General features: G+C 51.9%; 1 protein-coding gene across 5 annotated transcripts; it reads left to right on the top strand.

Moving 5' to 3' along the window:
• The first annotated feature begins 10 nt into the window (after positions 1 to 10).
• Positions 11 to 27,954, top strand: Dyrk4 (dual specificity tyrosine phosphorylation regulated kinase 4). Of its 5 annotated transcripts, none has more exons than XM_070006038.1 (16): positions 11 to 69; positions 3,708 to 3,801; positions 4,651 to 4,680; positions 12,433 to 12,513; positions 13,208 to 13,324; positions 14,654 to 14,792; positions 15,981 to 16,144; positions 17,017 to 17,153; positions 17,431 to 17,571; positions 18,622 to 18,760; positions 19,920 to 20,001; positions 21,360 to 21,532; positions 23,142 to 23,202; positions 23,877 to 24,006; positions 26,446 to 26,621; positions 27,452 to 27,954. In XM_070006038.1, the coding sequence occupies exons 1-16, from the start codon at positions 32 to 34 to the stop codon at positions 27,688 to 27,690; spliced, it is 1,941 nt and encodes a 646-aa protein (XP_069862139.1). In that variant the 5' UTR covers positions 11 to 31; the 3' UTR covers positions 27,691 to 27,954. The 5 variants fall into 5 exon arrangements, with proteins under 5 accessions (XP_069862139.1, XP_069862138.1, XP_069862141.1 ...); XM_070006037.1 differs by having other exon boundaries at positions 27,449 to 27,954; XM_070006040.1 differs by lacking the exon at positions 4,651 to 4,680.

The raw sequence follows: 27,954 nt of genomic DNA, 5'->3' as shown, positions 1-27,954 counted from the left end.
CTGTAGCAGCCCAGTAGTCTGCGCCAGCCTGATGCAGCTCCTCACTCCTCCCACCCCTACTGGGACAAAGTAAGGGTCTCCCAGGCACCAGGGATTGGTGGGGAGCGGGGAAGGGTGTGTGTGTGTGTGTGTGTGTGTGTGTGTGCAAGCATGGCCCCAGGAGAGAAGGAGGGGTGTGAATGCACAGGGGGAGGAGATCTTGTTCCTGTGTGTGCGTGTGTGTGCGTGTGCGCGCATGCGTGTGCATCCTCTGGCCCACACATACCTCCTGTTCAGTGGCTAGTGCATCTGCCCCAATCCCAGCCATGTATGGGCACAGGAGATAAAGGGTTACAGCGAACTCTGTCCCCGAACCCAGGACTCCAGCCCTGACTTGGCAGTTCCTCCCTTCCCCCACCTTCCTCCCAGTGGTGTGAGCCCGTGTGCGTCCTCCCCCTTTGCATGGACGAGCATCCGACCCCCATGAAGTGTGTTCCCACGACCCCCGTGACCCCAGAGCACGGGGGGATGGGCGAAGACCCCACCATTGGAATCCTGCCTTCCACACCAGGCGCTATTTGCTCCCATTCTAGGGAACTTCTCAGTCTTAGACTTATTACTATTATTTTTTTCCTCTCAAAAATGATGAACAACTCAAGCTTCTGGGAGTGTTTCAAGTCTAGTGAGTTTGTGGCGTTCACAGTGGTTGAGACCCCGTAGCCAGCCTATCCAGGCTTGAGACATCTTGCGTCCCCCCTCGCCCCCCCCCCCCCCCGACTGGCATGGTGTAAACAAACCTCCTACGTGACCAGTCTTCAACTTTGCTGTGCAGCCTCCAGGCTAGTTTGAGTGGCAGCACTTGAGCTGTGGACGTTCAGGTGCGAAGCCCTGGCCTGGGACACAAGAGTCACCTGCTGTCGAAGTAGGTGACAGAAGGTCTAGATGCTGTAGGGAATCGTGGAGCGTGGATTATCTCTCACCGGCTTTGGGGTTTAAGCCTCTGTCTCAGTCCTCACTCAGACAGCAGAAGAAACCTGAAGAGTCTCTAGCAAGATGCCAGCCACCCCCCTGCCTTTGCCCTCTCCACCTCCGTAGTGTTGTCTATAATCTGGCTAAAATGCAAGGCTGACCAAACTTGCAAGGGACCCAGGACAGGAGTTGGGATTTTCCGCTGAATCCAAGTAATACGTGAGCTCCGTGGGGGGGGTTGAAACCAGCAAGTGTGAATCCAGGCTGCAAAATACAAACACCACGCCCCCCCACCCCATGGCCACCAAGGGAGGTAATATCACTGACTGGCATGAGACCAGAACAGAGCTAGACTAGAAGACTAAGAGACCACTTTGAGAGAGAGACACCCCCACGCCCACAATCGTGTGCACACGCATACACACAGATGAAGGAAACACACTGCATGCTTCCATGGGCAAAGTACTGTGGGAGAAGAAGACGCCCCGAGGAATGTTGGGAGAAAACCCCAAGGAATGCTGGGAGAAGATCTGGTGCAGAAGAGGGAAACAAACCCAGATCTTGAATGCTCAAGAACTCTTGAGGTGAAAGGAGAGCGGATTAGTTCTTTGTACTTTGCAGACAAGAACAGGGATGTGTGAAGGACACTTTGCTCAATCTTAATTCTCATTGATATTTGCTAAGTACCTGTGAGCTGGATTGCCCGAAAAATGGTCCATACTGCTGGAAGAACTTCCAGCCACAGACAGACCGCCATCAGGAGAAACAACAGGAAAGATTGTTGCTCGGAGTGGGAAAATGGGTGAGATGGTGTCTAAAACCTCTTCCAGGTCTTAAAAATCCACAAGTTGCCTGACTCATGCCTATAATCCCAGCTACCCAGGACGCTGAGATCTGAGGATCGTGGCTCAAAGGGGAAGGAAAGTCCCTGAGACCGTTATCTCCAGTGAGCCACCAGAAAACCGGAGGTGGAGCTGTGGCTCAAAGTGGTAGCGGAAAAAAGCTGAGGGACAGTGCTGAGACTGAATTTAAGCCGCAGGACAAACAGCAGACAGACACACATACACGAAAACATAAGAACATCTATACAAGTATAATCAGGCTTCATGAAAAGACCAAACCTATAAATCTCAGGCAAAAGCGAAGAGGTGCAAATCTGTTATTTCATAAGATAGTAAAGTTTCCTAAGTCTTGAGAAATAGTTATGTAGATCCTAGAGGATTTTTAGGGCAACATACAAGAAAAGAGGTTCTTGATGTCTTTTCGTAATGAAAGCATTGGATAGATGTGACTTGCACGTAGAAATTTCTTTAGGAAGAGGGGTGGGAGAGTGGTAGGGGGTAAGGTTGATTCAGTGGACATTATATTTACATGTGAAAGTCACAGTGGATCCCCCTTGTACAACTAGTGTGTGTGTGTGTGTGTGTATGAAATTTGTGTAAGAAACTCATGGAAAGAATGTTGAACGCTACAAGAAAGAAATACTAAGTCACCTATAGAGATGCACCTCTAGATGATGTAGGTGTAGCTCTGAATATAACTGCTAACTAGATGACTGGGCCCAGCCAAGCTGGCCTTCCCAATGGAAGGAGAAATGAAATCACAAGGAACTCATATGCATCAAACCAGCACTGCAGATGAAATCTGGGAAAATGCCTTTACACAGAAACGGAAAATAAACATAACTTGGAAAATACCATGAAAGTAAAGTCAGGAGTGTATTAGGAAAGAGAGAAATTGGAATTGAAAGCGTGGCTCAGTTGACAGAACATTCGCTGATGAGTAAAAGTGTCAGGTACCGAGTTTGAGTCCCAGTCTCAGACCTACAAGAAAAAAGTAAAGAAGGCAGAATTTAGGAAAGACTCAGACATTACAAAAACATTAAAATCATAATACTTGAATGGCAAAGTTACTCTCCAATCAAGACGACAGTGCGTCGGATTGAAGAAAAAAAAAATTTTAAACTTAAGGATTTGTTAACTACACAAAACACATCTCACCGACAAATCAGACATAAACTTCAAATGAGAGGATGGAAAAAGGTTTTTCTAAGCAAAGGAAGCCAAAAAAATGGAGACAGGAGCAAATCAGTGAAAATACTAAAAACATAACAAGTAGATTTCCAGAAATGTATTTCCCTGTCTAGGCACCAAAGTGCATATACAATAAATACTATGTAAGCCAGGTGCCCGTGGCTCACACCAGTCATCCTAGCTACCCAGGAGGCTGAGATCTGAGGATTATGGTTCAAAGCCAGCCCGGGCAGCAAAGTCTGTGAGACTCATATCTCCAAGGAACCACCAGAAAACCAGAAGTGGAGCTATGGTTCAAAGTGGTAGAGAGCCAGGCTTGAGCAAACAAAGCTCAGGGACACTGCCCAGGCTCCGAGTTCAAGTCTCACAATTGATAAAAAGTAATCGCTATGCAATGCAGAGGTGCTGGCCCCGGTGTGTGTGTAGGGGGCTGGGGGGCGGGGTGGGGGAGAGTGTCCCAGCCCACCAGACTTCCAACCCTTTGACCCATCCATATGCATGAAGCTATGTGGGTCGCCCCGGGTCCCCGATTTATAGGGGACCGTCGTGTGGCTGGGTGTCTTTCCCCGCCCCCCTCCTTCCTGTCTCTCCCCCTACTGCCTGGAAAACAAGAGAAGTCAAAACTCTGCTCAACTTTCCTTCAAATCCTCCGTCCATGAGGATTGTGGGCGGTTTACCCGTATTTCTCGCCTACTGCCGACTTCACACGCTCCGTCTCTTTTGCAGGACTCAAATGGATGCTAGAAAGCCAAAGAAATGCAGTGTGACTTCCTTCCCAATTTTGAAAACAAGCAAGAAACAAAATTTCACTTCGATGAAGGTAAGGAGTTTTGAACTTCAACTGGAGGAATAGAGCTGTCTGTCTGTCTATTTATCTATAAGCTGGCTTTGTCCATCAGTCTATATCTATCTGTCCATCCATCCATCTGTCTCCATCCATCAATCTATATCTATCCATCCATCCATAGCTATCTATCTATCATCTATCTATATATCATCCGTCCTTGTGTCTGTCTTCTGCATCATCATCTGTCATGTAATCTTTAGGTAGTTGTACAAGGGGTTTCCATTCAACCTGCCAGTTTATGAGACATGTCGCCTCATCCTTTGTCCTTCCAAATCTCTCCATCCATCCACCCCTCAAGTTCCCTTCCATTTTCCACCTATCTACATCCAATATTATCCCTGTGTTGGAAGACTGTTTTTAATCCTTGCAAACAAAACAGCCATTTTGTTTTGTTCAAACTGCTTTTTTGTTTTTTGTCGGTCCTGGGGCTTGAACTCTGGGCCTGGGCGCTGCCCCTCAGCTCTTCAGCTCAAGGCTGGTGCTCTACCACTTGAGCCACAGTGCCACTTCCGGCTTTTTCTGCTTCTGTGGTACTGAGGAATCGAACCCAGGGCCTCAGGCATGCAAGGCGAGCACTCTTACCACGGAGCCACCTTCCCAGCCCCAAACTGCTTTTTTAAATGACTAAATCAAGCACTACCCACAATGCACAAGTGCACACAGACAGACAGACTTGAATGACAAGCCACAAGCGCCATTTAGAATGGGTAGCTTGATGCAGGCTGGCACACTGCGGCACCTGGTGTTGAGTTGGGTAGGAATCTGGGGCAGCCCCACCCCCACCCCGGGGGCTGGCACTTACTTCTTTCCCTTCTCTCCCAGGGCCCTACTCTCCCTTCTGACATCTACTTGGTAAGTTCTAGTTCTTTCCTTTACATTCTCATTGATGCTCTAATTTTTCCCCCCCTTTGGTGCTGGTATTAAGTCTTGAACTCAGGGCCTCGGTGCTGCCCTTCTTAGCTTTTCCCACTCATGGTTCCGTGCTCTACCACTTGAGCCACAACTCTACTTCCAGCTGTTTTTGCTGGTTCATTGGCGATAAGAGTCTCTCAGACTTTGCTGCCCTTGCTGGCTTTGAACCGTGATCCTCAGATCTCAGCCTGCTGAGTCGCTGGGATGACAGGTGTGAGCCACCAGATCCTAGCGTGGTGGTGGTGTTTAAGAAATTGTTTTTATGATTGAATATGTTAGAGGGATATTTAAGGAACACATGTGAGCCACTAAGCAGCACACAGTGGACATTGATCTCTGCGGGTATGTGCGTGTACCCAACACAAGGGTTAAGAAGTCCCCCGTGTCCCTCCTTCCCCACTATGTCCTCAGATGCATCCTTGCCCCTCCGGTCCCACCCCCAAGCCCACCATGGTAAACCATCTCTTGAACTTCGCATCTATTATTCCCATTGGTTTCGTCTCTGTTTCCCAATCTTGTAACACGTGTGTCTGCCAACTGTGTATGGCTTTTCATTTTCATAGACAAGGAAACGTACCGTTAAGCATTCTTGGTGTTTAGGCTCAGCACCAAACCAGCGTCCCAAGACTGAATTCAGCCTTCTCCTCTCTCCCTGCCAGGCCGGCCTCTAGTCTCAGATTATTGTCTGTGCTCCGAGTCTCCGATAGCATGGATACACGTGCTGGTGGCTCACGCCTGCTACTCGGGAGGCTGAGATCTGAGGATCACGGTTTGAAGCCAGCCCAGGAAGGAAAGTCCATGAGACTCTTACCTCCAGTCAACTACTCAGAAAAAGCCAGAAGTGGCGCTGTAGCTCAAGTGATAGAGCGCTGATCTTGAGCGGAAAAAGCTCAGGTATAGCACTCATGCCCTGAGTTCAAGCCCCAGCACTAGCACAAGAAAAACAAAACAAAACACAGTGCAGGTCTGCCGGTCCAAATGTACAGGCAGCTCCGGGCTTACTCCCAGGAGGACTGTTTTCTGGGTGTCAGACTATATGAATGTGGAATTGTACGAGACAGTGCCAATTTGTACCTGTGTGTCCTGTCACCAGCCACGTGACAAGTTTCTTGTTCCCACATCCTTTTCACCCCTTGACAGGGTGTGACTTCTTTGCAATTATTACCGATTTGGGGGGAATCATTTTCCGTTGTTATTTTCACTTGGATTTTGGTTGATGGTCATGACTGAGTTTAAACTTCCTTTGATGTATTTATTGGTCATTTGTGTTTCTTAGTGTGTGTGTGTGTGTGTGTGTGTGTGTGTGTGTGTGTGTGTGTGTGTGTGTGTGCACGTGTGCGTGCTGGTCCTGGGACTTGAACTCAGGGCTTAGGTACTGTCCCTAAGCTTTTGTCCTCAAGACTGGAGCTCTACCACTTGAGCCACAGCTCCACTCTGGCTTTTGGTGGTTCCTTGGACTTTCCTTGACTGAACTTGCTTTGAAGCCTCCATCCTCAGATCTCCTGAGTAGCTGGGATTACAGGTGTGAGCTACAAGGTCGCAGCTCATTTATGTTTCTTTAAATTGACTGCTCCTGTTTCTATTGTCCAAATGTTCTTCTATGAGGCTGTCTCGCTGATTGGTAGGTTATTTTCTATATTTTGTCTCCTGATCCTTTGCCAGTTTTATATGCATCAAATACTCTTCTCTTGGTCTTGCTGCTTGTCTGATTAGTGTGTGTGTGTGTGTGTGTGTGTATGTGTGTGTGTGTGTGTGTGTGTGTGTGTGTGTGTGTGTGTGTGTGTGTGTGTGTGTGTGTGTGGAGGGGTTCTAGTGCTTGAACTCAGGGCCAGGGTGCTATCTCTTAGCCTTTTCACTTAAGGCTGGCTGGTGCTTTTCCACTTGAACCACGGCTCCATTTCTACCTTTTGGGTGGAGATTAGATTCCCATGGACTCTCCTGCCTTTGGCTGGCTTTGAACCGTAATTCTCAGATCTAATCCTCCCGAGTAGCTAGGATTACAGGTGTGAGCCACTGGTGCCCGGCTTAAACTTATTTTTCTTGGGCAGCTTTAGAAAAATGGAACAGAAAATTTGGGTTTTCTTGTGCTTCATACAACACCTTAGTGTACAGGCATTGCAATTGACGAGCTCAAACTAATGCACTATTATGAACTAAAGTACATAGCTCACATTTGTGGTTATCATTTTGCACATTCTTTGTTGTTGTTGTTGTTGTGGCTGGTCCTGGGCCTTGAACTCAGGGCCTGGGTGCTGTCTCTAAGCCCCTTTTGCTCAAGGCTAGTTAGTGCTCTACCACTTGAGCTACAGCCCCACTTCTGGCTTTTTCTGTGATTAATTGGGCATAAGAGTCTCACTTACCTTTTTGCCTACGTTGGCTTCGAACCTGATCTCAGCCTGCTGAGTAGCTAGGATGACAGGCGTGAGCCGCCAGTGCCCAGCCTGGCTGTGTTACACGTACTTTGGTCTTCCTGCCCCCCCTCCCTCCCCCTCCTCCCCTCCCTCCCCCCCCCCCAGACTGGGATTTGAACTCAGAGCGTGACCCTTGCTTGGACTGCTTGCTGGCGGCTGGTACTCTACCACTCCAGCCATGCCTCTAGCCTAGGCTTTTTGCTGGTCAGTTGGAGGTGGAGTCTCACAGACTCTTCTGCCCAGGTTGTCTTGAAACCATGACCCTCGGGATCCCAACCTCTAGAGTAGCTAGCTGAGCCCACGAGACCCCGGTGCCTGCACGTGGCTGGGATTATAGCCTTGCACTACCCTGCTACACGTCTTCCCAAGAAGTAGACACTGGGTGCTGCCCCAGAGCACGAGGCGGCGCCTCAGTGACCAGGGTTGTTGCTCGAGGATGCTGCGTGTGAACCGGGAGGAGGGACTTCTGGCCGAAGTCACAGGAGCAGAGGCCGGAACTAACCCTAACCCAGCGTGCAGACCGAGCCCCGGCCCGCACTGCTCTTGCTCAGACTTCACCTCGCCTTCTCCGTCTGTGAAATGAGCTCGTCAGTCTCGGGATCCCCAGGGTCACTGCCGGCATGGGGATCTTCCAGGCTGCACAAAATGGGGTCTCCCGTCCCACCCCAGAAACACGCCCTAAGTGAATTCGAAAACACCGCCAGCTTCTTCTTGCCCTCCTCCCAAGAGGCTGGCGCCACCTTCATTCCACTAATGGGTCTCCAGGGCCCAGCCTGGGATCTCCAGGGCTTTCTGGACGTGAAGGATGGCGATATGGCTACAAAGCAGCAGTATGAAGGGTGGGGAATCTATTATTTTATTCTTTTTGCTCCTTGTGGGACTTGAACTCAGGGCCGGGGCGCTGTCCCCTGAGCTCTTTGGTTCAAGGCTAGCGCGCTACCACTTTGAGCCACAGCGCCACTTCCAGTTGGATAATTGGAGATAAGAGATCAGAGTGTCACGGACTTCCCTGCCCGGGCTGGCTTTGACCCCGATCCTCCGATCTCAGCCTCCTGGGTAGCTGGGATGACAGGCGGGAGCCACAGGGATCTTGATCTGCCTCCAGCTCTTGTCTTCCTGGCTTGTGTTTGGTAATGAGTCCCTGAAGACACCCCCTGACTACTGACCACATTTGTTTTGTTCTCTTGGTTGTCTGGCCTCTGGAGGGGGAGGAAGTTGGGAAGGGCCGTCTGTCCATCCAGCCACATTTGGGCATTGGGGTTTCTCTTCTCTAATTATTTTTGGATGAGGAGGAGGACCAGGCCGGGAGGAGCTAGCTGGGAAGTTGGGAGAACAGCAGACGGGTAAGTATGACATCATGAAGCCGGTCAATCACAGAGGCGTCTTTTTTATATTTTTGTCAGTTGTGGGGTTTGAACTCAGGGCCTGGGCGCTGTCCCTGAGCTCTTCAGCTCAAGGCTAGTGCTTTACCACTTGAGCCACAGCGCCACTTCCAGCTTTCTTTTTGCTTATGTGGTGCTGAGGAATCAAACCCAGGGCCTCAGGCATGCAAGGCAAGCGCTCTACCACTGAGCCACCTTCCCAGCCCTGATTCTGAAGTTTTAAAATTGTCTTAGCTTTTTGTTTGACAGCAGTTAGCTGGCTTGTACAAAAGCATGAAATGGATTGGGCCTTTAAAAAAAAAACAACACTTTTGCTAAAAAAAAGAAAATATGAAAAGTCAAGTTCCATGCACTGTAAGAATTGGCCAGCCAGAGACAGGAGAGAGGTGGAGGTGGGAATCGGGTCTGGCCTGGAGACTTGAGGCTTTTGATCAGCACACCGGTACAGTGTCCAGCCCCTGTGGGGTGCACCCCTGGTGGCAGCAAGCATGGGTGGACGCAGCAGGAGCCCCAGATGTAGGCTCAGGCCCGGAAGGACCTTGAGCCCAGTGTATGTAATCCTAGCCTCTACGTCCCCATCCTCTACGGCTGCCCCAGCCCAGGTCTCCTTCTCCTTCTAGCTTGATCTTGTCCATTCTGCCTCCCAGTTCTTCTCATTGTCTCCCCCGCCCCATCGCACTGGACCCTGGAGGCTGACCCAGTGGAATAGCTTTTGTTTGTAAATGACAGGATACCTTTTTCTTCGATGATCAAAGTGTAGTATGTGTCATATTGATACTGAGAATCTGCAGCCCTGGCTTGGGTCCTTGGCCTGGAGGAATGAGTGCCCCAACACCAGGGGAGAAGTAAAATGGCACAGATTCATCGAAGGAAAAGGTGATCAGAGCTTGCGACTGACTGGAGGGGGGTCGGGGTTTAGGAGAGAGCACATGACATTCCAGGGGCCATGTCAGTCCCCAGACCCAATCAGAGGCGGGACACATCAGTCCCCAGACCCAATCAGAGGTGGGACACATCAATGTCCAGGCCCAATCAGAGGCGGGACACATCAATGTCCTGGCCCAATCAGAGGCGGGACACATCAATGTCCAGATCCAATCAGAGGCGGCCTGCGGGAGCAATCCATGCATCCTAGACACCTCCCAGGCCCCATCAGCCCGCTGCCCCGCTGCTCCTCTGCTCCACTGCTCCCGTGGGCTCTGGGTCACGCTGATGGTTGCGGAAGCTTTATGGAAGGGCTGTTTTCCCACCCCTGACTGCCGAGCCCGACTCTTTTTCCGCTTTCAATTCAAAAGGTTTGGAAAATGCACAAGCCTCATCGTTGCCTCCTGGGCGTCTGGGGTTGACCGCGGGGAGACCTGGAGAGCGCCCTGGTGGGTTCCCCGGGGTGTGCTCCCTGCGGGAACCCCCAGGGTCTGTGCGGCCACCGGTCTGGGTGCCACCGAAGCACCGGGTTGGCACATGTCTCCATGAATGCCCAGTGGGCACTGGAAAAGAGAAAAAGATGGGAGTCAGAGTGGCCCTGCAAGGCCACACTTCCAATCACCTACCTTCCTCCCATGAGGCCCCGCCCCCTCATGGCCAGCCACCTAACTTCCTCCCATGAGGCCCCGCCCCCTCATGGCCAGCCACCTAACTTCCTCCCAGAGGCCCACCCCTAATTATTCTGACCTGGCAACTGAGCTTTTGGTACACAGGCCTTGAGGTGGTTCTAGCCTCTGACTCCTGCCAGGCTGTATTTAGGACACCCCCCCCCTCAGGGGCCCTAGCGTGAGCCTCAGGAGAAGGTGGGATCTCGGGGTTTGCATCCTGTGCACATTTCCCAGGGATCGCCGTCAGGGAGACTCTGGAATGTTCAGTGACGGAGAGAGCTCACTCCCTGGCAGGTGCTGACAGCTCAGAACTTGAGAGAGTCCTTCCTTTGATAAGACCGAGAGGGTCATTTCCACCCATGGACCTGATGGTGCCCTTTGGACAAAGCGAAAGGAATCCATACTTCTCCTGCGCGTGTTGTTTCTGCTCACCACCTTTTCCACAGGCCTGAGCGGGGTCCCCAAGCATCCCTGCGCAGCCCACACCCCATTCTGTCTTTTAGTCCCAGCTCGGATTCGTCCGGCATGTCTGTTAGAGAGCAGAACCCGGCGTGGCTGTGCTGTAGTGACCGCACCCCACGCAGAATTCCCTGTTGTGCCCCGCATGTCCCTCATCTATTCGGGGCAGCCGCCTTCCTGCCACTTGGGTCTTTCCCATCTCCTTCGGCAGTGAGTGTCTCAGACCTTCCTTGATTGTGACAGCTTGCGCCACCACTTTGGATCCCGGCTCTGGTCCCGTCCCTCCAGGGGAGTCTTCATAAAGCGCCCTGGGAGATCTGTCTCTTCCTCTCCATTGGTTACTTTGGCGCCGCAGGCATTTATGTATTCAATCCGTTGCTGTTCTGTTCTTCGTGTTGGCTCAAATTGCCCCATGTCAAGGGGCTACAGGATTTGGGAACCACCTTGGTCTTTTTTTCTGGCTGTGTCCCTGTCTCTTTCCAGTGCCTTTTCAGGGTCTGTCGCTTGCCAGGCTGGTGCTCTCCCACTTGAGTTCTGCCTCCAGCCCTGTGTTTTGCTGGTCATTTTGGAGATGGCATTTCTGGGGATTTTTTTTTTTTTTTTTTGGCCCAGGTTGGCCTCAAACCATGATCCTCCATATCTGGGCCTCCTGAGGAGCTGGGATTGCAGGTGTGAGCCACACACGCTAAGCTCTGAAGTCTCAGGGGTATTCAGGTTGGGTCTCTCTATTCTGGCAGGTTCCGTGAAGGGACCTTTTTGGATACACCGAGTGTAAAAACCCTTTGAGTCAAGTTTATACGCAATTTCCGATCCAAGGAGCAAGAGCAGGGCGGATCATTTTCCCACCTCATGTTTAGGATTTTTAGCTAAAATTCTATCTGAGGAAACGTTTATGTATATTTTAAAGTCTCACTAAATAGCTCAGGCGGGCCTTGAACTTGGGATACTCTTGGGCTGAGATTACAGGTGTGCATTACTATGGCTGGCTCTGTATGAAGGTTTTTTGTTTTTGTTTTTGGTCAGTCCTGGGGCTTGAACCCAGTGCCCTACCCTTCCACCACAGCTCCACTACTGGTTTTCAGGTGGTCAGGCTTTGAACTGTGATTCTCAGATCTCCACCTCCTGGGTAGCTAGGATTATACGCGTGAGCTACAGTGCCCGGGTGGATTTTAATTTTAAGTGTGAGAATCAGGACACGCCCATCCATGATGAACACTTCTGGAAAGACCATTGGTCTGGATAGCTCCTTTGTCATCTACTTCTCTAACTGCTGCTAACTCTTCTTAGCTTTGGGCCAGAAGAGTTGGCTTCCATCTATCTTTTTCTTTCTGCTTTCTTCTGCACCAGTCCTGGGGCTTTCACCGGGGGCCTGGGCACTGTCTTGAGCTGTTTTACTCAAGGCTGGTGCTCTACCACTTGAGCCACAGTGCCACTTTGGGGCTTTTTGTGGTTTAACTGGCAATAAGAATCTCATGCACCTGGGTTGGGAAAGCGCTTGCCTAGCATGCATGAAGCCTCAGTACCTCATCCACAGAAAAAGCCGGAAGTGGTGCTGTGGCTCACGTAGCAGAGTACTTGCCTTGAGCAAAAGCAGCTCAGGGACAAGCGCCTAGGCCCTGAGTTCAAGGCCCAGGACTGGCAAAAAAAAAAAAAAAGTCTGATGCACTTTCCTGCCCAGGCTGGCTTCAAACCTCAGCTTCCTGAGTAGCTAGGATGGTAAGTGTGAGCCACCAGCGCCCCGCTCTTCCTTAAAACAATAACAACTTAATGAAACACAACAAAAGTGTCCAGCTGGCCTGGGCTGAAGCTACACCAGCGATCGTTACCGTTCTCTTCTGCTTTAATCAGGTTGAGAGTAAACCTTTGGTTCAAGCCCAGAAGCCACTTCCCAAGACTAAGCATCTCAGAATGACCCAATTTTTGCAGAAGGTAGGATGCACTCCGGGAGAGGGCGGGAGTCTCGAACACTCCACGCACGTGGCAGAGAGAGTCCTCTGTCCACACCCCCTCCCCCTCCCACCCCACCGCTACAGTCACTCCCAGTCACGCTCCCCGCCCCCCTCCACCCAGGCAAGTCTCAACAACCATAGACATCACGGGAGTTGAATGAGGTACCAAGAGCTACGCCCATAGCCGGAAGGTTCCGCCCCCCACCCCCCACGTCTGGTGGAGATGATAAAGGCTAGCACTTAATGGAATGATTTCCCCCCCCCCCCCCCCCCCCCCGCCTCACAAAGTCCGATGAGGTAGGCCCGCCCATTCGGGTCGCCATGACAGCCGTGAGAACACAATTGGGGGGCTCCGTTCAATGCGCCCAGCTCCACAGGGCGTGCAGTGAGGGTCCAGACCTGCCCGGCGCTCATCTGCCGGTCACTCCGCTCTGCTCCCACAATCAGCTGTGCTTTTTAAAAAAAATTAAATCTCCTCAAAGAATCTGGGTTAGGTCCATTCTAGTGGTGAGGAGGAGGAGGAGGAGGAAGAGGAGGAGGAGGAGGGGGAAGAGGGAGAGGAGAGGGGTAGGCAAGCTGACTTCAGGAGACAGATATGAGTATATGTGTATATATATATTTTAATTTTTCCCTGCCTTCGGTTTCCGCACCATCCACCATTTCTCCTTCTGTAGAATACAAACTCCAGTATTTCCTCGTTCCCTTTCGCGGACACTACGGGGAAGAAAAACACAGTTAACTTGCCATGCATCAGTAGTAAAATCCTCCCAAAGCCACCCGTGCTGTACAAGGTGAGTGCAGGGTGGGGGGGGGAGGGGCGCGCCCCCGGACACCCCGTGCAAGGCCCGAGTCTAGTCCAGAACCAGATCTAGAAAGACCCACATCATGCCACTGGTGGGGGCGGGGAGGGACACTAGAACCTCTCAGCTTAGGTTCCAGTCCTGATGTCACTGCCTGTAATGCATGAAAATGCGGAGACAGAACAGTGGAAAGAGAGGTATAGCCAGGTACACGCCCGTAGATACATCCATATCCATAATTATATACATACAAGACTATGTGTATAACTATATCCACATGGAAAACTCTGTATGATATATATATTCACATGTGTAATTATGTTTATATATAGATAGTCATATATCCATATTTATCTGGATAATTTTAACTCGGGGACTACTTCCGAGGAGAAGGGGAAGAGGGAAGGTAAAGGGAAAAATAAGGGGTGGACAATCGCATAGTACCCTGCGAGTCTCTAATAGAGCCAGCAGCAGGATGACTGCTTGGTCACAGCGGGGAGGGAAATGGAGCAGCGGTGAGAGCAAGGCAGACGAAGAGGCTGAACCTGTTGACATCGATTACTTGCAGTGATGAAAATGGAACAAGCAAACCTGTTGAAATTGTTTCGCGAAGCAGGGAGGAAGGGAACAAGAGTGCTAGAAGAGGTGCGATGACCCGGAAATAAATCATAAACCCGTGTGGAAAGGTTACCCATGACACCTCCTCCCCGGGTCACTGACGGAAGCCCGTTCAGAAAACAAGAAGGGCAAGAACATCGAGATGGAGGCAGGGCTCAAGTGGTAGAACACTGGCCTGGCGAGCCCAAGGCCCTGAGTTCAAAACCACCCCCCCTAAAAAAGAAACCCCAAAACATGAGCAAAGGTACCACTGACTGTCTCTCCATCAAATGAGTAACGACACAAAGACCTTCCCTAGAAATGGTAGAAGCCCGTTTCCCTGTGCAAAGGACCAGCCACTGGGCGCTAGGAGGGAAGGTAACTGCTAAAATGCTGCTCTGCGCACAGAAGTTCAAGTTCGTGGACATCCCAGGCGGCCTGCTCTAAGAAGAGCACTAAAAAGGCTCCCATGTCTTACCGCAGGTCTGCCATCCGGGCGGGACCCTGTAATATCTGTGGGTCTCCCAGGGCAGGATGGGACAGGCTCACAGATTCTTCTTTCCGGAAAGAAAAACCAGTTCTTAACTCTCAGCCCTTTTCCTCCCTGGGGAAGTAGGAAACGTTCTCCAACTCCAGGAAGAGATGAAAGCGATCCTTCATTTGCAAACCTCCCCCCACCTCCCTCTCCCTCTCTCCCTCTCTCCCTCTCTCTTCTCTGGACAGGACAATCGAATTCACAGTCGGGTGCTGAGCTCTGAGCTCAAGGCTGCAGAACTACTTTTCCACTCTGGCACTAAAAAACCAGATCCCAAGCCAGAAGAGAAATCTCCCAGGAAGCCCAAGGTCCCGCTGACAGCCTCAGGTAGGCCGGGGGAAGTTAAGATGGAGAAAGAGCTAGGGGGTGAGGGAGTCGTGTCTGCCAAGATGGAATGGTCCAGCCAAGGGCCCGGCCAGCTAGGGATCCCTGCCCCAGGCTGCACTTCCGGGTCAGAAACGGCCGTGCCCCGGAAGTACTCCAAGGCAATGCCTTTGTAATGCTCTGCGGGTGGAGCAGGGCCCCCAGTTCAATCCCCAGTACTTTGTGACGTCCGCCAGGGGTCCCCACCTCCGTCTCCTCTCCTCTGCTGCGCTCTGTGGTGCTGGCTGGCCTCGGCAGATTTGAGGGGAGCAGTGGGACTTCTCCCCGCCCAGCCACTGCAAACAGCCATGTCTGAGGTCGACTCTTTGTGTTGCCTGGACACCTGGGCCATGCTGCCACTGTTGGAGTTTTATGCCTGGAAATGTTCACCTAAGCGCCAGCAACCCTGCAGATCTCTGGGCACCAAATTCTCCCCCTTTCCCTCCGTCTGTGTATCCTTCCCTGGACTTACTGAAATAAGTACAAGACCTTGAAATTTAGTCTTATGTCATCACCTGGTAAAATTATGGGATCTTCTACTTCAGTTGTGTGTGTGTGTGTTTGAGAGAGTGAGTGAGAGAGAGAGAGAGAGAGTGAGAGAGAGAGAGAGAGAGAGAGAGAGAGAGAGCCCATCAGTCCTGGGGCTTGAACTCTTGGGCTTTGTTGTGTTCAAAGCTGGCATGCTACCACTTGAGCCACAGCTCCACTTCCAGCTTTTCATACTTAATTGGAGATAAGAATGTCATGGGCTGGGCAGTGGTGGTTCACGCCTGTCATCCTAGCTACTGAGGAGGCTGAGATCTGAGGATCGCAGTTCAAAGCCAGCCCAGGCAGGAAAGTCCATGAGACTTTTATCTCCCATGAACCACCAGAAAAGTGGAAGTGGCACTGTGGCTCAAGTAGTAGAGCGCTCGTTTTGAGCTGAAGAGCTGAGGGACAGCGCCCAGGCCCAGAGTTGAAGCCCCACAATCCCTCCCCCACCCACCAAAAAAAGAAAAAAGAATGTCTTGGGGCTGGCCTTGAACCGCGATCCTCCGATCTCAGCCTCCTGAGTAGCCAGGATGACAGGCGGGAGCCACCGGCGCCCGGCTCAATGCCGCTGCTTTCTCTGGACACATCCCCACGTGCTCCCTGGCCCATTTCTCTTCCCAGAGGCTCTCAAGTTTTTCAAGAACCAGCTCTCTACTTACGAGCAAAGTGAAATCCTGGGTTACACAGAGCTGTGGTTCCTGGGCCTGGAAGCGAAGAAGCTGAATGTGCCATCGGAGAACTTTGGCGCATCCAGTTTCGACGATGAACACGGCTCCTATATGAAGGTGCTTGCTGAGGGTCTGGGGCTGGGTCCTGGGGAACCTGTTAAGACTTAGGGACAGGAGATAGCATGGAGAAGAGGGGGAGATACAGAAGGGAGAGGGGTGTTTAACAGTAGTTCATGCTGAAATATTGAGACGCAGGTGCCCCGAAGGAATCTAGAAGATCCTGAGAGAAATAGCATTTAAAGAATGGGAACACATCAGCTGGGTGCCGGTGGCTCAAGCCTGTCATCCCAGCTACTCAGGAGGCTGAGATCTGAGGATCGCGGTCCGAAGCCAGCCCGGGCAGGAAAGTCGGTGAGACTCTTATCTCCGATAATTCACTAGAAAACCCGAAGTGGCGCTGTGGCTCAAGCAGTAGAGTGCGTGCCTTGAGCTGAAGAGCTGAGGGACAGTGCTCAAGCCCAGAGTTCAAGCCCCACGACTGACCAAAAAAAAAAAAAAAAAAGCCGAGTCCCACCAATCCCCATGCACTACCACACCAGAACACCCGTTCCCTAGTTACTATCCAGCAGAGAGAAATAGGGATGACTCCATCTTTGGGGAAATGATTTCTTTTTGTAGCCCAGAAAAGTCCAAATTCCAGATGTTAGGGAAGGGATAAATCCGGCCAGAAAGAAGCAGAGCAGACATAAAACCTCCTCCGACCGATGGAGGATCCTGGAGGGCCAGAGATGCACTAGTGGACGAGGGCTGGGCCTGGGAGACGTCCCCTGACACCACATGGGTGGCCTGGGGTCTGGGCACCCAGTTCAGCATTTCAGGAGTGGCACCTGGGGAAGGGGAGGGTCTCTGCCCGGCACTGGGAGTCGGGGTCTGGGGTCTGCAGGCCTGTGGCTCCACGCCTCACTGGGACTCCCCGCCCCGCCCCGCAGGTCCTACACGACCACATTGCCTATCGCTACGAGGTTCTGGAGATGATCGGGAAAGGGTCCTTCGGGCAGGTGGCCAAGTGCCTGGATCACAAAAACAACGAGTTCGTGGCCCTGAAGATCATCAGGAACAAGAAGAGGTGTGGGTGACAGGAGGGGGGCCGCCTGGTGCGGGCTGCTAGGCCGGGTCTTCCCGCCGCCTCCTCCTCCTCCTCCTGGTTTTCTGCTCCGTCTTGACCTGTCGGAGTCCATGCAGAACCCCAGAGAGCGGAGTTCAGGGTTGACGCACGACATGCCGGCTGGGGTTATGGGAGGGGCGAGGAGATGGGAGGTCGGCTTCGGCCTGGACTTGGGCTGCGGTGGCGCGGCCCTGACTCTGTGTTTTCTGTTCTCCCGGCCTTGCCCCCACCGCCGCAGGTTCCATCACCAGGCCCTGGTGGAGCTGAAGATCTTAGAAGCCCTCCGGAGGAAGGACAAGGACAACAGTCACAACGTGGTCCACATGAAGGAGTTCTTCTACTTCCGCAACCACCTCTGCATCACCTTCGAACTCCTGGGGTCAGTGGCCTTTTCCCCGTTCCCTTCACTTCCTTTAGAAAACTTTCCCTTAAGAGAAAGGGGGGAGGTCCAGACGCTTAGATTGATTTATGTCCTGAATGGGACTGTGTGATCTGAGTTAACACAGAGAGCTGGATGCTGTGGCTCACACCTGTCATCCTAGCTTACTCAGGAGCCAGGAACTGAGAGCGCGCTTCACAGCCAGCTCAGGGAGGGCGCTTCTCTCCAGTGAACCACCCGAAACCGGGAAGTGGTGCTGTGGCTCAAAGTGGTAGAGTGCCAGGCTTGAGCGGAAGAGCTCAGGGACAGTGCTCAGGCCAAAAACGTGCGTGGATCCAAAAAGGTCTTCAACTGGAAGGCCAAGCTTATTTACTTACTCTACTCTGAGTACCATGTGATCCAACTGAAATCAAAGCAGAAGAAAACATTGGTGGCTCACACCCGTCATCCCAGCTACTCAGGAGGCCAAGATCTGAGGATTGCGGTTCAAAGCCAGCCCGGGTAGGAAAGTCCACGAGATACTTCCCTCCAGTGAAGGAGCAAAAAGTCAGAAGTGGCTCCTGGAGTACAAAAGCCTCAGGGGCAGCGCCGAGGCCCTGAGTTCAAGCCCCAGGACTGGCGCATGTGTGCGCATTCACACACACGAAAGGACTCTGTGTCTACCACGTGTCCCTGGGGCCTGATACAGGCTGTGCACATCGAGCCTTCTGGTGTGAGGCTGAGGGGGTCTGGCAGGCCCAGGAGAATTCGCAGGCTCAACCTGAGCATGCTGTGTTTTATTTTTGTCTGTGCTGGGGCTTGCACTCAGGCCCTGGGCTCTGTCCCTGAGCTTTCTTAAAGTCCAAGGCTACAACTTGAACCACAGTTCCACTTCCAGCTTTTTGCTGGTTCATTGGAGATAAAGAGGCTCACTGACTTTCCTGCCTGGACTGGCATTGACCTGCGATCCTCGGATCTCAGCCTGCTGGGTGGCTAGGATGACAGGCGTGAGCCACTAGCGCCCGCTGCGTGCTGTGTTGTCATTGGCATATGTGACTCTCTTCTTCCCAGAATCAACTTGTATGAGTTGATGAAGAACAACAGTTTCCAAGGCTTCAGTCTGTCCATAGTGCGCCGCTTCACCCTCTCGGTTCTCAAGTGTTTGCAGATGCTCTACGTAGAGAAAATCATCCACTGTGATCTCAAGCCCGTGAGTACAGCTCCCCGCAGCCACCGGGCCAGCCTCCATGACCGGGCCTTTACAAGGCGGAGGCTGAACGGTATTAGTGGGCTGGGAAGTGAGGTACAGCGGAGACTAGGACAAAATATCGGGGAGCCAGGGGAAGACTATGATGTACTTGAAGCAGCTAGGAACAGGAAGGGCCGTGGTGGCTGGGCTGACACATCCAGATGGTGGACGTAGGGAGAAGCGCTGGGAATTCTGGGTAAACCCAGAATAAAGTCAGGCTAAAGCATTTTTGTCCTGTGGATCACTTGTTACTTGTAGCCCCGAGTCCTCCCTGGGACCTGCTATGCTTTTTAGATCCTTCTGCGCATGCACGCATGTGCACGTGCGCACACACGCGCGCGCGCGCGCACACACACACACACACACACACACACGAGCCACGCAGGCAGGTGCGGACTCTACTGAATCTTTTTTTTTTTTTTGGGTCCGGTCATGGGGCCTGAACTCTGGGTCTGGGCGCTGTCCCCCAGCTCTTCAGCGCAAGGCTAGCGCTCTACCACTTGAGCCACAGCCCCACTTCCGGCTTTTTTCTTTTTGCTTATGTGGTGCTGAGGAATGGAACCCAGGGCCTCAGGCATGCAAGGCAAGCACTCTACCACTGAGCCATCTTCCCAGCCCCTCTACCGGATCTTGAGATCCACTGTAAACGTCTAGAGTTGCTCCTCAGGGGTACAGCACACCTCAGACTTCCTTCTCCACCCCAGTGGGTTCAGCCTCCCATGTTGTCTTGTTAGCACTGTATAAGTAAGCTTTAGATGGTCCCAAGTGCTTTCCGTAGGAACTGCTCCTTTGCCGGCCTCTCCTGGGGGACCATCTTTCCATCATGAGATGGTGGGCGCAATGGAAGGCAAGGAGGAAATGCTCCAAAAGGAGTTAATGGCTGCAAATGGTGGACGTAAGATGGAGAGGCAGCCTAGGGACAAGTGTGGGGAGCTAGTTCCCCCAAACACCTTGGCCCTCGATAAGAAGCCAGAACTGGAGGAGGACAATGTAGGTAGGAGGGGGGCCTGGAAACTGCCATATCAGAAAAGGCCCCTGTGGGGTGGTGGCCATCTAGGGAAGTAGAGTGCTGGGAAATATTAATTTTTAATAAACTTGACAAGTCCTTTCTTCTCTTCAGGAAAATATAGTGCTGTATCAGAAGGGCCAGGTCTCTGTCAAAGTGATTGACTTTGGATCAAGCTGTTATGAACACCAGAAAGGTAGGCCTCACGCCACTCCGTTGAAACTCTGCCCACGTGGCAGTCGGCGTGGCTGCCAGCCTAGCCTCGGCCACCACGATGTCCCGGCGATCATGAACAGGGGGCTCTGCTTCCTTGGGTCTGAGTTTCCTCATCTATAAAGCAAAGTTGGATTCAAGTATCCTAAGGGGCCTTTGAAGCTCTCATCGGGGGTAGATTTGGAATTATCCGTGAGCACTGGGTCCCCAAGCCAAGCAGATGTGTCAGACCTCCATCTCAACAGTGGGAAACTGACTGCTGTCCCAGCCACATTGTGTGTGTGTGTGTGGGGGGGGGAGATAGGTACACAACACATAGACACATTATGCTGAATATAGACATTAAATTGAAATCACGGCCAGGCGCTGGTGGCCTACATCTGCAATCCTAGCTTACTCAAGAAACTGAGACCTGAGGAACAAGGTTCAAAACCAGCTTGGGAGGCCAGATCATTAATCAGCAACAAGCTGGAAGGTGGAAGGGTGGTTCACGGGGTAGAGTGCCAGCCTTGATTGGAAAAAAGCTAAGCAAGAGCTCAAGACTGAGTTCAAGTCCACCCATCCATCCAGACATAGAAAGAAACGAAGATGAAGAAAGACTCAAGGGGGAGCTGAGACGGCTGCTATTGCGTGTAGTCCTGGCGTGATCCTCCTGCCTGGCTTCCTGCAAGGCACCACAGCCATGAACTTAAATCACGCATTTGCCTGTTTTCCTTTACAAGCCGAGAATCTTGTTTCCAGGTCAATGCCAATGTTCTCTCAGTTAATTCGCTCCAAGTTCATCTGAGTCTAAAACTTGTGTTAGTTTTATTGCTTCATTCTTTTTTTTTTTTTGGTTGGTCGTGGGGCTTGAACTCTGGGCCTGGGCGCTGTCCCTGAGCTCTTCAGCTCAAGGCTGGTGCTCTACCACTTGAGCTACAGCGCCACTTCTGGTTTTCTGGTAATTCATGGGAGATCAGAGTCTCACAGACTTTCCTGCCTGGGCTGGCTTTGAACCTCGATCCTCAGATCTCAGCCTCCTGAGTAGCTAGGATGACAGGTGTGAGCCACTGGTGCCCTGCCTTGTTCTGCTTTTTAACTTGGCTTGTGGGAACTTACTTCTAAAGAACAAGGCCTACCCGTTGGAGTGCCTTAGCAACGCATTGGCGACAGTACTGCTTAATAATGGGAAGACAGTATGAAAATGTCGCATGACCCAGAAGTGTGGGTGGAGGCCCGTCCCTCCTCCCACAAAGTGTTGGGAGAAAGGTCTAAATCATCCGCCAAGGTCTCCTGGAGAGAATGTTCTAGAAAGGAAGGGATCACCCTCACCTCATCTTGCTCAATCTCTTCCCGCCACAGTGTACACCTACATCCAAAGCCGTTTCTACCGGTCCCCCGAGGTGATCCTGGGTCACCCCTACAACACGGCCATTGACATGTGGAGCCTGGGTTGCATCATGGCCGAGCTGTACACGGGTTACCCGCTGTTCCCGGGGGAGAATGAGACGGAGCAGCTGGCCTGCATCATGGAGGTGAGGAGGACCCCTGGCCACCTGCGGGATGGCCGACGACTTCGCCCTTCACAAAGACGGTGCTCACGCCATCCATGCATGCATGCTGTTTTTTTCCTTTACTACAAGTATTTTTTTTTCCTTTCCAATGGTGTCCCGCTCCACACCTTGTACATTGTCGGCTTGAGAGATCTTTTTTTTTTTTTTAAATCACAAACTTAAATAGCTGCAGAGGATGGTTCCCCTCATATGTAGTGACATGTGAAAATTAACCTATCAGTAGATATCTGTATCCACCTTAAAGGGAGGTGAGCAGGTCTCCTTGTGGTACCCTTCTCTTACTATGTTCTTTTTTCCCCCCAGAAAACTAAATAAAAATAGGTTAAAAAATCAGAAATTTAGCTGGGTGCCAGTGGCTCACGCCTGTCACCCCAGCTACTCAGGAGGCTGAGATCTGAGGAGAGCAGTTCAAAGCCAGCCTGGGCAGGAAGGTCTATGAGGTATCTCCAATGAGCCACCAGAAAAATGTGTTAGTGGAGCTGTGGCTCAAGTGGTAGAGCACCAGCCTAGAGCGAAAGAAAAAAGGCGTAAGCTATAGGAGAGTGAACTCTGGCCTTGGAGTTAGCAGTTGGAGGGTCTGCATGCCGGTGAGTCACATTCTGGACTGGAGACAGAGGTTGTCTGGCAGAGAGTGTGGTTTTTGAGGTGATTTCACGAACCATCCCTGAATTCCTGCTTGCAACAGGAAGGAAAGTGGGCGTGGGTTGGAGTTCTTTTTTTTATTATTAATTTTTATTTTTATTTTTTGTGAACATACTGTACAGAGGGGTTACAATTACATGGGCAAGATAATGAGTACATTTCTTATCAAGGATTGCAGCCTCCTCCTTTGTTTACCCTTCACATCCCTTCCCAGCCTCCCCCCTGGGTTGGAGTTCTTGACTCCACGCCGACTCGGCTCCCGGTGACTTCCACAAAGATGAGGATGAGGGCTGGGTCAGCGTGGCTGAGCCTCGAACACACAGGCCTCAGGGCCGGCCGCTTGTGGGCGCCTAAACGTGGTAGCAAGCAGGTGCTTACACCTTTCTTTCCCACTGCTTTCCATCTCCTCTGCATCTCTTCTCTTCTTTGTGTGTGAGTGGACATGCACACACGTGTGCATGCACTGATACTAGGACTTGAACTCAGGGCTTTTTGGACACTGTTCTTTAGCTTTTTTGCCCACAGTTAGTGCTCTACCACTTGAGCCACAGCTCCACTTGGGGCTTTTTGGTGGTTTACTGGCAAGAAGAGTCTCACAGACTGTGAACCACGACCCCTAGATGTCAGCCTCCTGAGTAGGTAGCTAGGACTAGAGGCGTGAGCCGCCAGCATGTGTCATTCTACACACGTGGGGTGTGCCCGGGGAACGGGATCCTGCTGGCATGGAGGGTGACGTGTGTCTCGCTGGCACGGCTGACTGGCGAGAGACCAGCAGTGAGCGTGGGACACGCAGGGCTCTAGGACGAGGCGCTGGCTCTGATCTGCCGCTTAGAAACCCCACGGTCCTGGGACGTGAAAGGCAGAGCTTGGCCAGCGCGCCCACCTGGCCCGTAACAGCCTCTGACCAACCCCGCTCTGCTTGTTTAAGGTGCTTGGCCTGCCGCCGCCCCACTTTGTCCAGACGGCTTCCAGGAGACAGACGTTCTTTGGTAAGCCCCTTGCTGCAGCGTGCATCGTCCTGTGGGGTTTCGAGAGGCACCAGAGGCCTCCACACCATGGGCCTCTTGGCAAGAGTAGTGGAGTTACCAGGCCCTGGTAGCTCACTCCTGTAATCCCAGCTACTCAGGAGGCCAAATCCAAGCAGGAGAATCCTCCAAGACTTAAGTGGTCTCCAATTAACCACCAACCCCCCCCCCCCCCACTCCCAATGCAGCTGTGGCTCAAGGGGTAGAGTGCTATAGCCATGAGCAAAAAAGCTGAGGGTAATAAAGGTAGGCTCTGAGCTCAAGCCCCAGGACTGGTAAGGATCTCAGGGACTTTCCTTCCTGAGCTGCTTTTCCACTGCGATCCTCCGATCTCGGCCTCCTGAGTGGCTGGGACGACAGGCGGGAGCCCCGGCATCATGCAGCCAGTGCCGATTGATTTAAACCATCTGACCTAGAAAGAATGCTCAAACACTACCCAGGGCAGAACAAGTTGCTTCCCCCCAACCCCCACATGAATGAGCTGAGCTGGGGGTGGGGAAGGAAGAGGTGAGAGGGCTGCAGACCCCCCCCCCCCACACACACACACTTGTAGGAAGCAGCAGAGGGGAGGGACAGCTGGGAGGTGATCCATGGCGACTTCCACCCGGAACTAAATACAGAATGTTGTATCTCTAAAGATTCCAAAGGTTTTCCTAAAAATATAACCAACAACAGGGGGAAAAAAAGGTACCCGGATTCCAAGGACCTGACCATGGTGCTGAAAACCTGCGACTCCAGCTTCCTGGACTTTGTCAAGAGATGTCTGGTGTGAGTCCACGGGGGTGGCTGTCTGCCTCCAGTTTGCTTTCCAGTGGAGGCTTTCCTCAAGAGGCTGGGTGGGGGGATAGACAGTTGAAAAACAGCAACCGGGCGGGCACTGGTGGCTCCCGCCTGTCATCCCAGCTCCTCACAAGACTGAGATCTGAGGAGCATGGTTCAAAGCCAGCCCAGGCAGGAAAGTCCACGAGACTCATCTCTAGTAAGTTCCTCTCCACCCCTCAAACAAACAAACAAAAAGAGCCAGAAGTGGAGCTGTGGATCAAGTGGTAGAGCACCAGTCTTGAGTATAAAAGCAGCGATGGTGCTCAGGCCCAGAGTTCAAGGCTGTGTGTGATACCTGCTCTGTTTTGCCCAGTCTGGCCGATGCTTTGGCCAATGCTACCACGTGTAATGGGAACGGGGCTCTGGCCGCTTACAGCACCGTTTATCAACTCTAAGCGCATTTTCAATGTCAGAAACTTAGGCTGGGTATTTTGGTCGAGGCACGGTGTATGGGAAATCCTGCCCAGTGCTACTGCGTGAGGAACTTTACAAGTGTCTCTTCAAGGAGTGCAGGTAGATTTGGCTATGTGGCCTTAGGCAAGTCCGGGCCTCAGTTTCCTTTTCTATGAAATGAGGGCCTCCTCAGCCCTGCCAGCCCCGAACACCAGCATTTTAAGGAGCCTCTATCTCCATATTCTCTCCTGGGGGTGTTGACACACTATGGAATCCTGGCACTATCTCAGAGGGGGAAATGTCTGGGTGTTTCTAGAAGTATCCTGAGATGGAGGGTGAGTCATGCTACACTCCTAGCTGGATGACGATGGTGGAGAAGGATCTTACACCCTCATTTCACCCGTGGTCCCCATCTCGGCCTGTGGTTGATGCTGGGGTATGAATGTACCCTACAGATAGAAACAGAAGTACAGCCGGGGCTCAGGTGGTAGAGCACCAGCTAACCTTGGGTTGCAACAGCTCAGGGAGAGTCTCCAGGACTGAGTTCAAGCCCCAGGACAGGTACTTAAAAAGAAAAAAAGAAACTGAGACAGAAAATTCCAGAAACCCAGCCTAGCACCACTAAAGGTACTTTCATTTGGAGTTGAAAAGATGAATGCATTACAAGATGCCAGGGCCTCTCTCCACACCCGGTCCTAGTGCTGGGTACTCCCGGGAGGGATTGAGCTTGGAGCCACGCCAACAGGCTGCCAGGCGACGGGGTCCAGATCGGAAGAGGGGAAACAGTTTACGGGCATTTGATGAAGGATCAGAAGGCTGAGTAGTCTAGAACGTTCCTTTCGCCCTCCAGCTGGAGTTCCTATGATGGAAGCTGGTCTGAAGGCGGTGAAGGGGAGGTTTTCGGCAGGTGGCAGGCTGTGCTGTGAAGGGGGGCCATCAGGCAGGATTGGGAACTGTGTTCAGGTTCCTGGCGAAAGTCCCAGGCTCCGGTGCCCTCGGATCCATCTCCCGCATAAGCAGATTTACCAGTGTTATGTGACTGACTGGTATTGAGAATGGCAAGGGAATTGGGTCATACCCAAAACGGCACGAGTCTGCTTGAGTTAGAGTCCAGTTCTCTTGTGCAAGTTATTTTCTGGGCGCAGTATTGAGGGTTTGAACTCAGGACCTGGCATTAGCTAGGTTGGTGTTTTGCCACTGGTACCATGCCTCCAGCCCAGCTTTTGTGCTGGTTATTTTAGAGATGGGAGTCTAAGAGAATTTCTGGCCAGGCTAGCTTTGAACCATGATCCTCTAGATCTCAACCTCCTGAGTAGCTAGGATTACCAGTGTGAGCCACCAGCGCTCAACTAAGTTCTTTGATAAATTTTAACAGTAAGTAAATCTTTCATATTCTAGAACTCTCCAGTATTCTTTGTGATATAGTTGGAGGTCTAAATTTCAGTTTGGGGACTTGAAAGCATCTCTTTGCTTTGATCCAAATCCTGAAATTCATTTGTCAGTCATGGGGTATGAGGTAAAACTCAGGGCCTGGGCATGCTCTACCACTTGGAGAGACAGCTCTGTTTCTTCAAATACTTCTAGAATTTTTAGAAGTTCTAGGAAACATGGAATTCTTTTTGTGCTGGTCCTGGGGCTTGAACTCAGGGCCTGGGTGCTTATCTCTTGAGTGTTCTTTGGCTCAAGGCTAGCGCTCTACCACTTGGGCCACAGCTCCACTCCTGGCTTTTCTGGTGGGTAACTGGAGATGAGTCTCACGGACCTTCCTTCCACCTGTGCTGCTCGGCTCTCCAATGCCTGGCTGAGAACTAGGAATGTAATACGTTCCTCGGTTCATTATGCACCTTTTCTAAACAGATGATTTCCAATCAGGGTTTCCAAGTCCTCATAAATCACGTGTTCCAAGAAGACATAGTCTAATGAAAACTGTGGTGATGGGGGATGAAGGGTCCGGTAGTGACATCCCCCCCCACCCCCTGCTGTCCTGTGCAGATGGGAACCCTCCCTTCGCATGACCCCAGACCAGGCCCTCAAGCACGCCTGGATCCACGAGCCCCGGAAGCTGAAGCTGCAGCCCAGGCTCCAGAACCTGAGGAAACCGGGGCTCTTCTCTCCTCCTGACGCAGGCAACCACCGGGCGACCGACCACTTGGGCAGAAGCAGAAAAGGTAGAGCAGTCCAGCAGCAAGCCCACGTGTGCCCACTCCTCCCAGCCCCACCTTGGCCCGTGATCCCCTCCAGCCTCACCCCAGCACCGCCTGCTGGGCTGTTCCCTTCCTCAAGAAACTCGGGTTACCTGGAGTCCTCCTTTTTGCCTCTTGTCTGAAAAGATTTTTTTTCTGTCAGTCATGGGACTTGAACTCAGGGCCCTGGGCGCTGTCCCATAGCTCTTCAGCTCAAAGCTAGCACTCTATCACTTGAGCCATAGCACCACTTCCAGTTGTCTGGTGGTTTACTGGAGATCAGAGTCTCATGGATGTTCCTGCCTGGGCTGGCTTTGAACCGTGATCCTCAGATCTCAGCCTCCTGAGTAGCTGGGATACAGGCAGGAGCCACTGGTGCTCAGCTTCTGATTATTTTTCTCCTATATTAAAATGATTTGTCAATAGTGATCAGGACGATGTCCGTGGCATACAGTGTTACCAGTGAACTATTTTTCTATCATTACTAGTCCTTTATTGTGTGTGTATGTGTGTGTGTGTGTGTGTGTGTGTGTGTGTGTGTGTGCTAGCATTGGGTTTTGAATTCAGGGCTTAGGTGCTGTCCCTGAGCTCTTTTGCTCAAGACTAGCACTCTCCCATTTGAACCACTGCTCCACTCCTAGTTTTTGGCAGGCTCATTGGAGGTTAAGAGTCTCACAGACTTTCCTGCCCAGGCTGGCTTTGAGCCGCGATCCTCCAATCTCAGCCTCCTGAGGGGCTGGGATGCCAGGCGTGAGCCTCCAAGCCTGGCTGTCCAGAGGTAACCACACGCCCCTCTCTCTACTCCCCTCCAGCAGGTGAGATCGCCAAGGAGGTCACAGACAAGTTCAAGGATGGCACCAAACTGGTCCAGAGTTCCGGTGACCAGCAGGGCGCTGTCCAGCACCCAGCCGACAAGGTCCAGCTACCGCATCTGACCGAAGCTTCTGGAAAGCCAGAGGCTGTGACTGGGCCTGAGATTTCCATCACCTCCACAGAAGAACCGGGCAAAACGTCCTCCCCCCCGAACACAAATCTTTTACCGCCTCTTGTATGACCCTGGCCCCGGGTGACAGTGTTCCTTTCCACCAGTGACTGGATTAGAGGCAGCGCTTGTAGTGTACAATATTTCACATTGTTGTTGTTTTTAACACATAAAGGTTTATTTACAAAAAGAAAAATGGCCAGCTAATGTGGGATGGGGGTAGACGTCCACGGATCTGAACTGTGTGCGCACGTACGAACTGTGCGCGCGCGCACGTGTGTGTGTGTGTGTGTATAGGAGGTAGTTTGAAGTATATACTGTTGTAGGAATTCTAAA

This window comes from Dipodomys merriami, unplaced genomic scaffold (genome assembly GCF_024711535.1).
Source record: "Dipodomys merriami isolate MVZ:Mamm:240054 unplaced genomic scaffold, mDipMer1.0.p SCAF_691, whole genome shotgun sequence".
NCBI lineage: Eukaryota > Metazoa > Chordata > Mammalia > Rodentia > Heteromyidae > Dipodomys > Dipodomys merriami.
Note: the sequence above shows the minus strand (reverse complement) of the source record. Positions and strands in the feature narration are given on the sequence as shown.

Coding starts and splice junctions, on each gene's coding strand:
- Dyrk4 (XM_070006037.1), top strand. CDS start 32: ATGCAGCTCCTCACTCCTCCCACCCCTACTGGGACAAA. Junction 70..3,707: donor CCCACCCCTACTGGGACAAA/GTAAGGGTCTCC, acceptor TCTCTTTTGCAG/GACTCAAATGGATGCTAGAA. Junction 17,572..18,621: donor ATCACCTTCGAACTCCTGGG/GTCAGTGGCCTT, acceptor TCTTCTTCCCAG/AATCAACTTGTATGAGTTGA.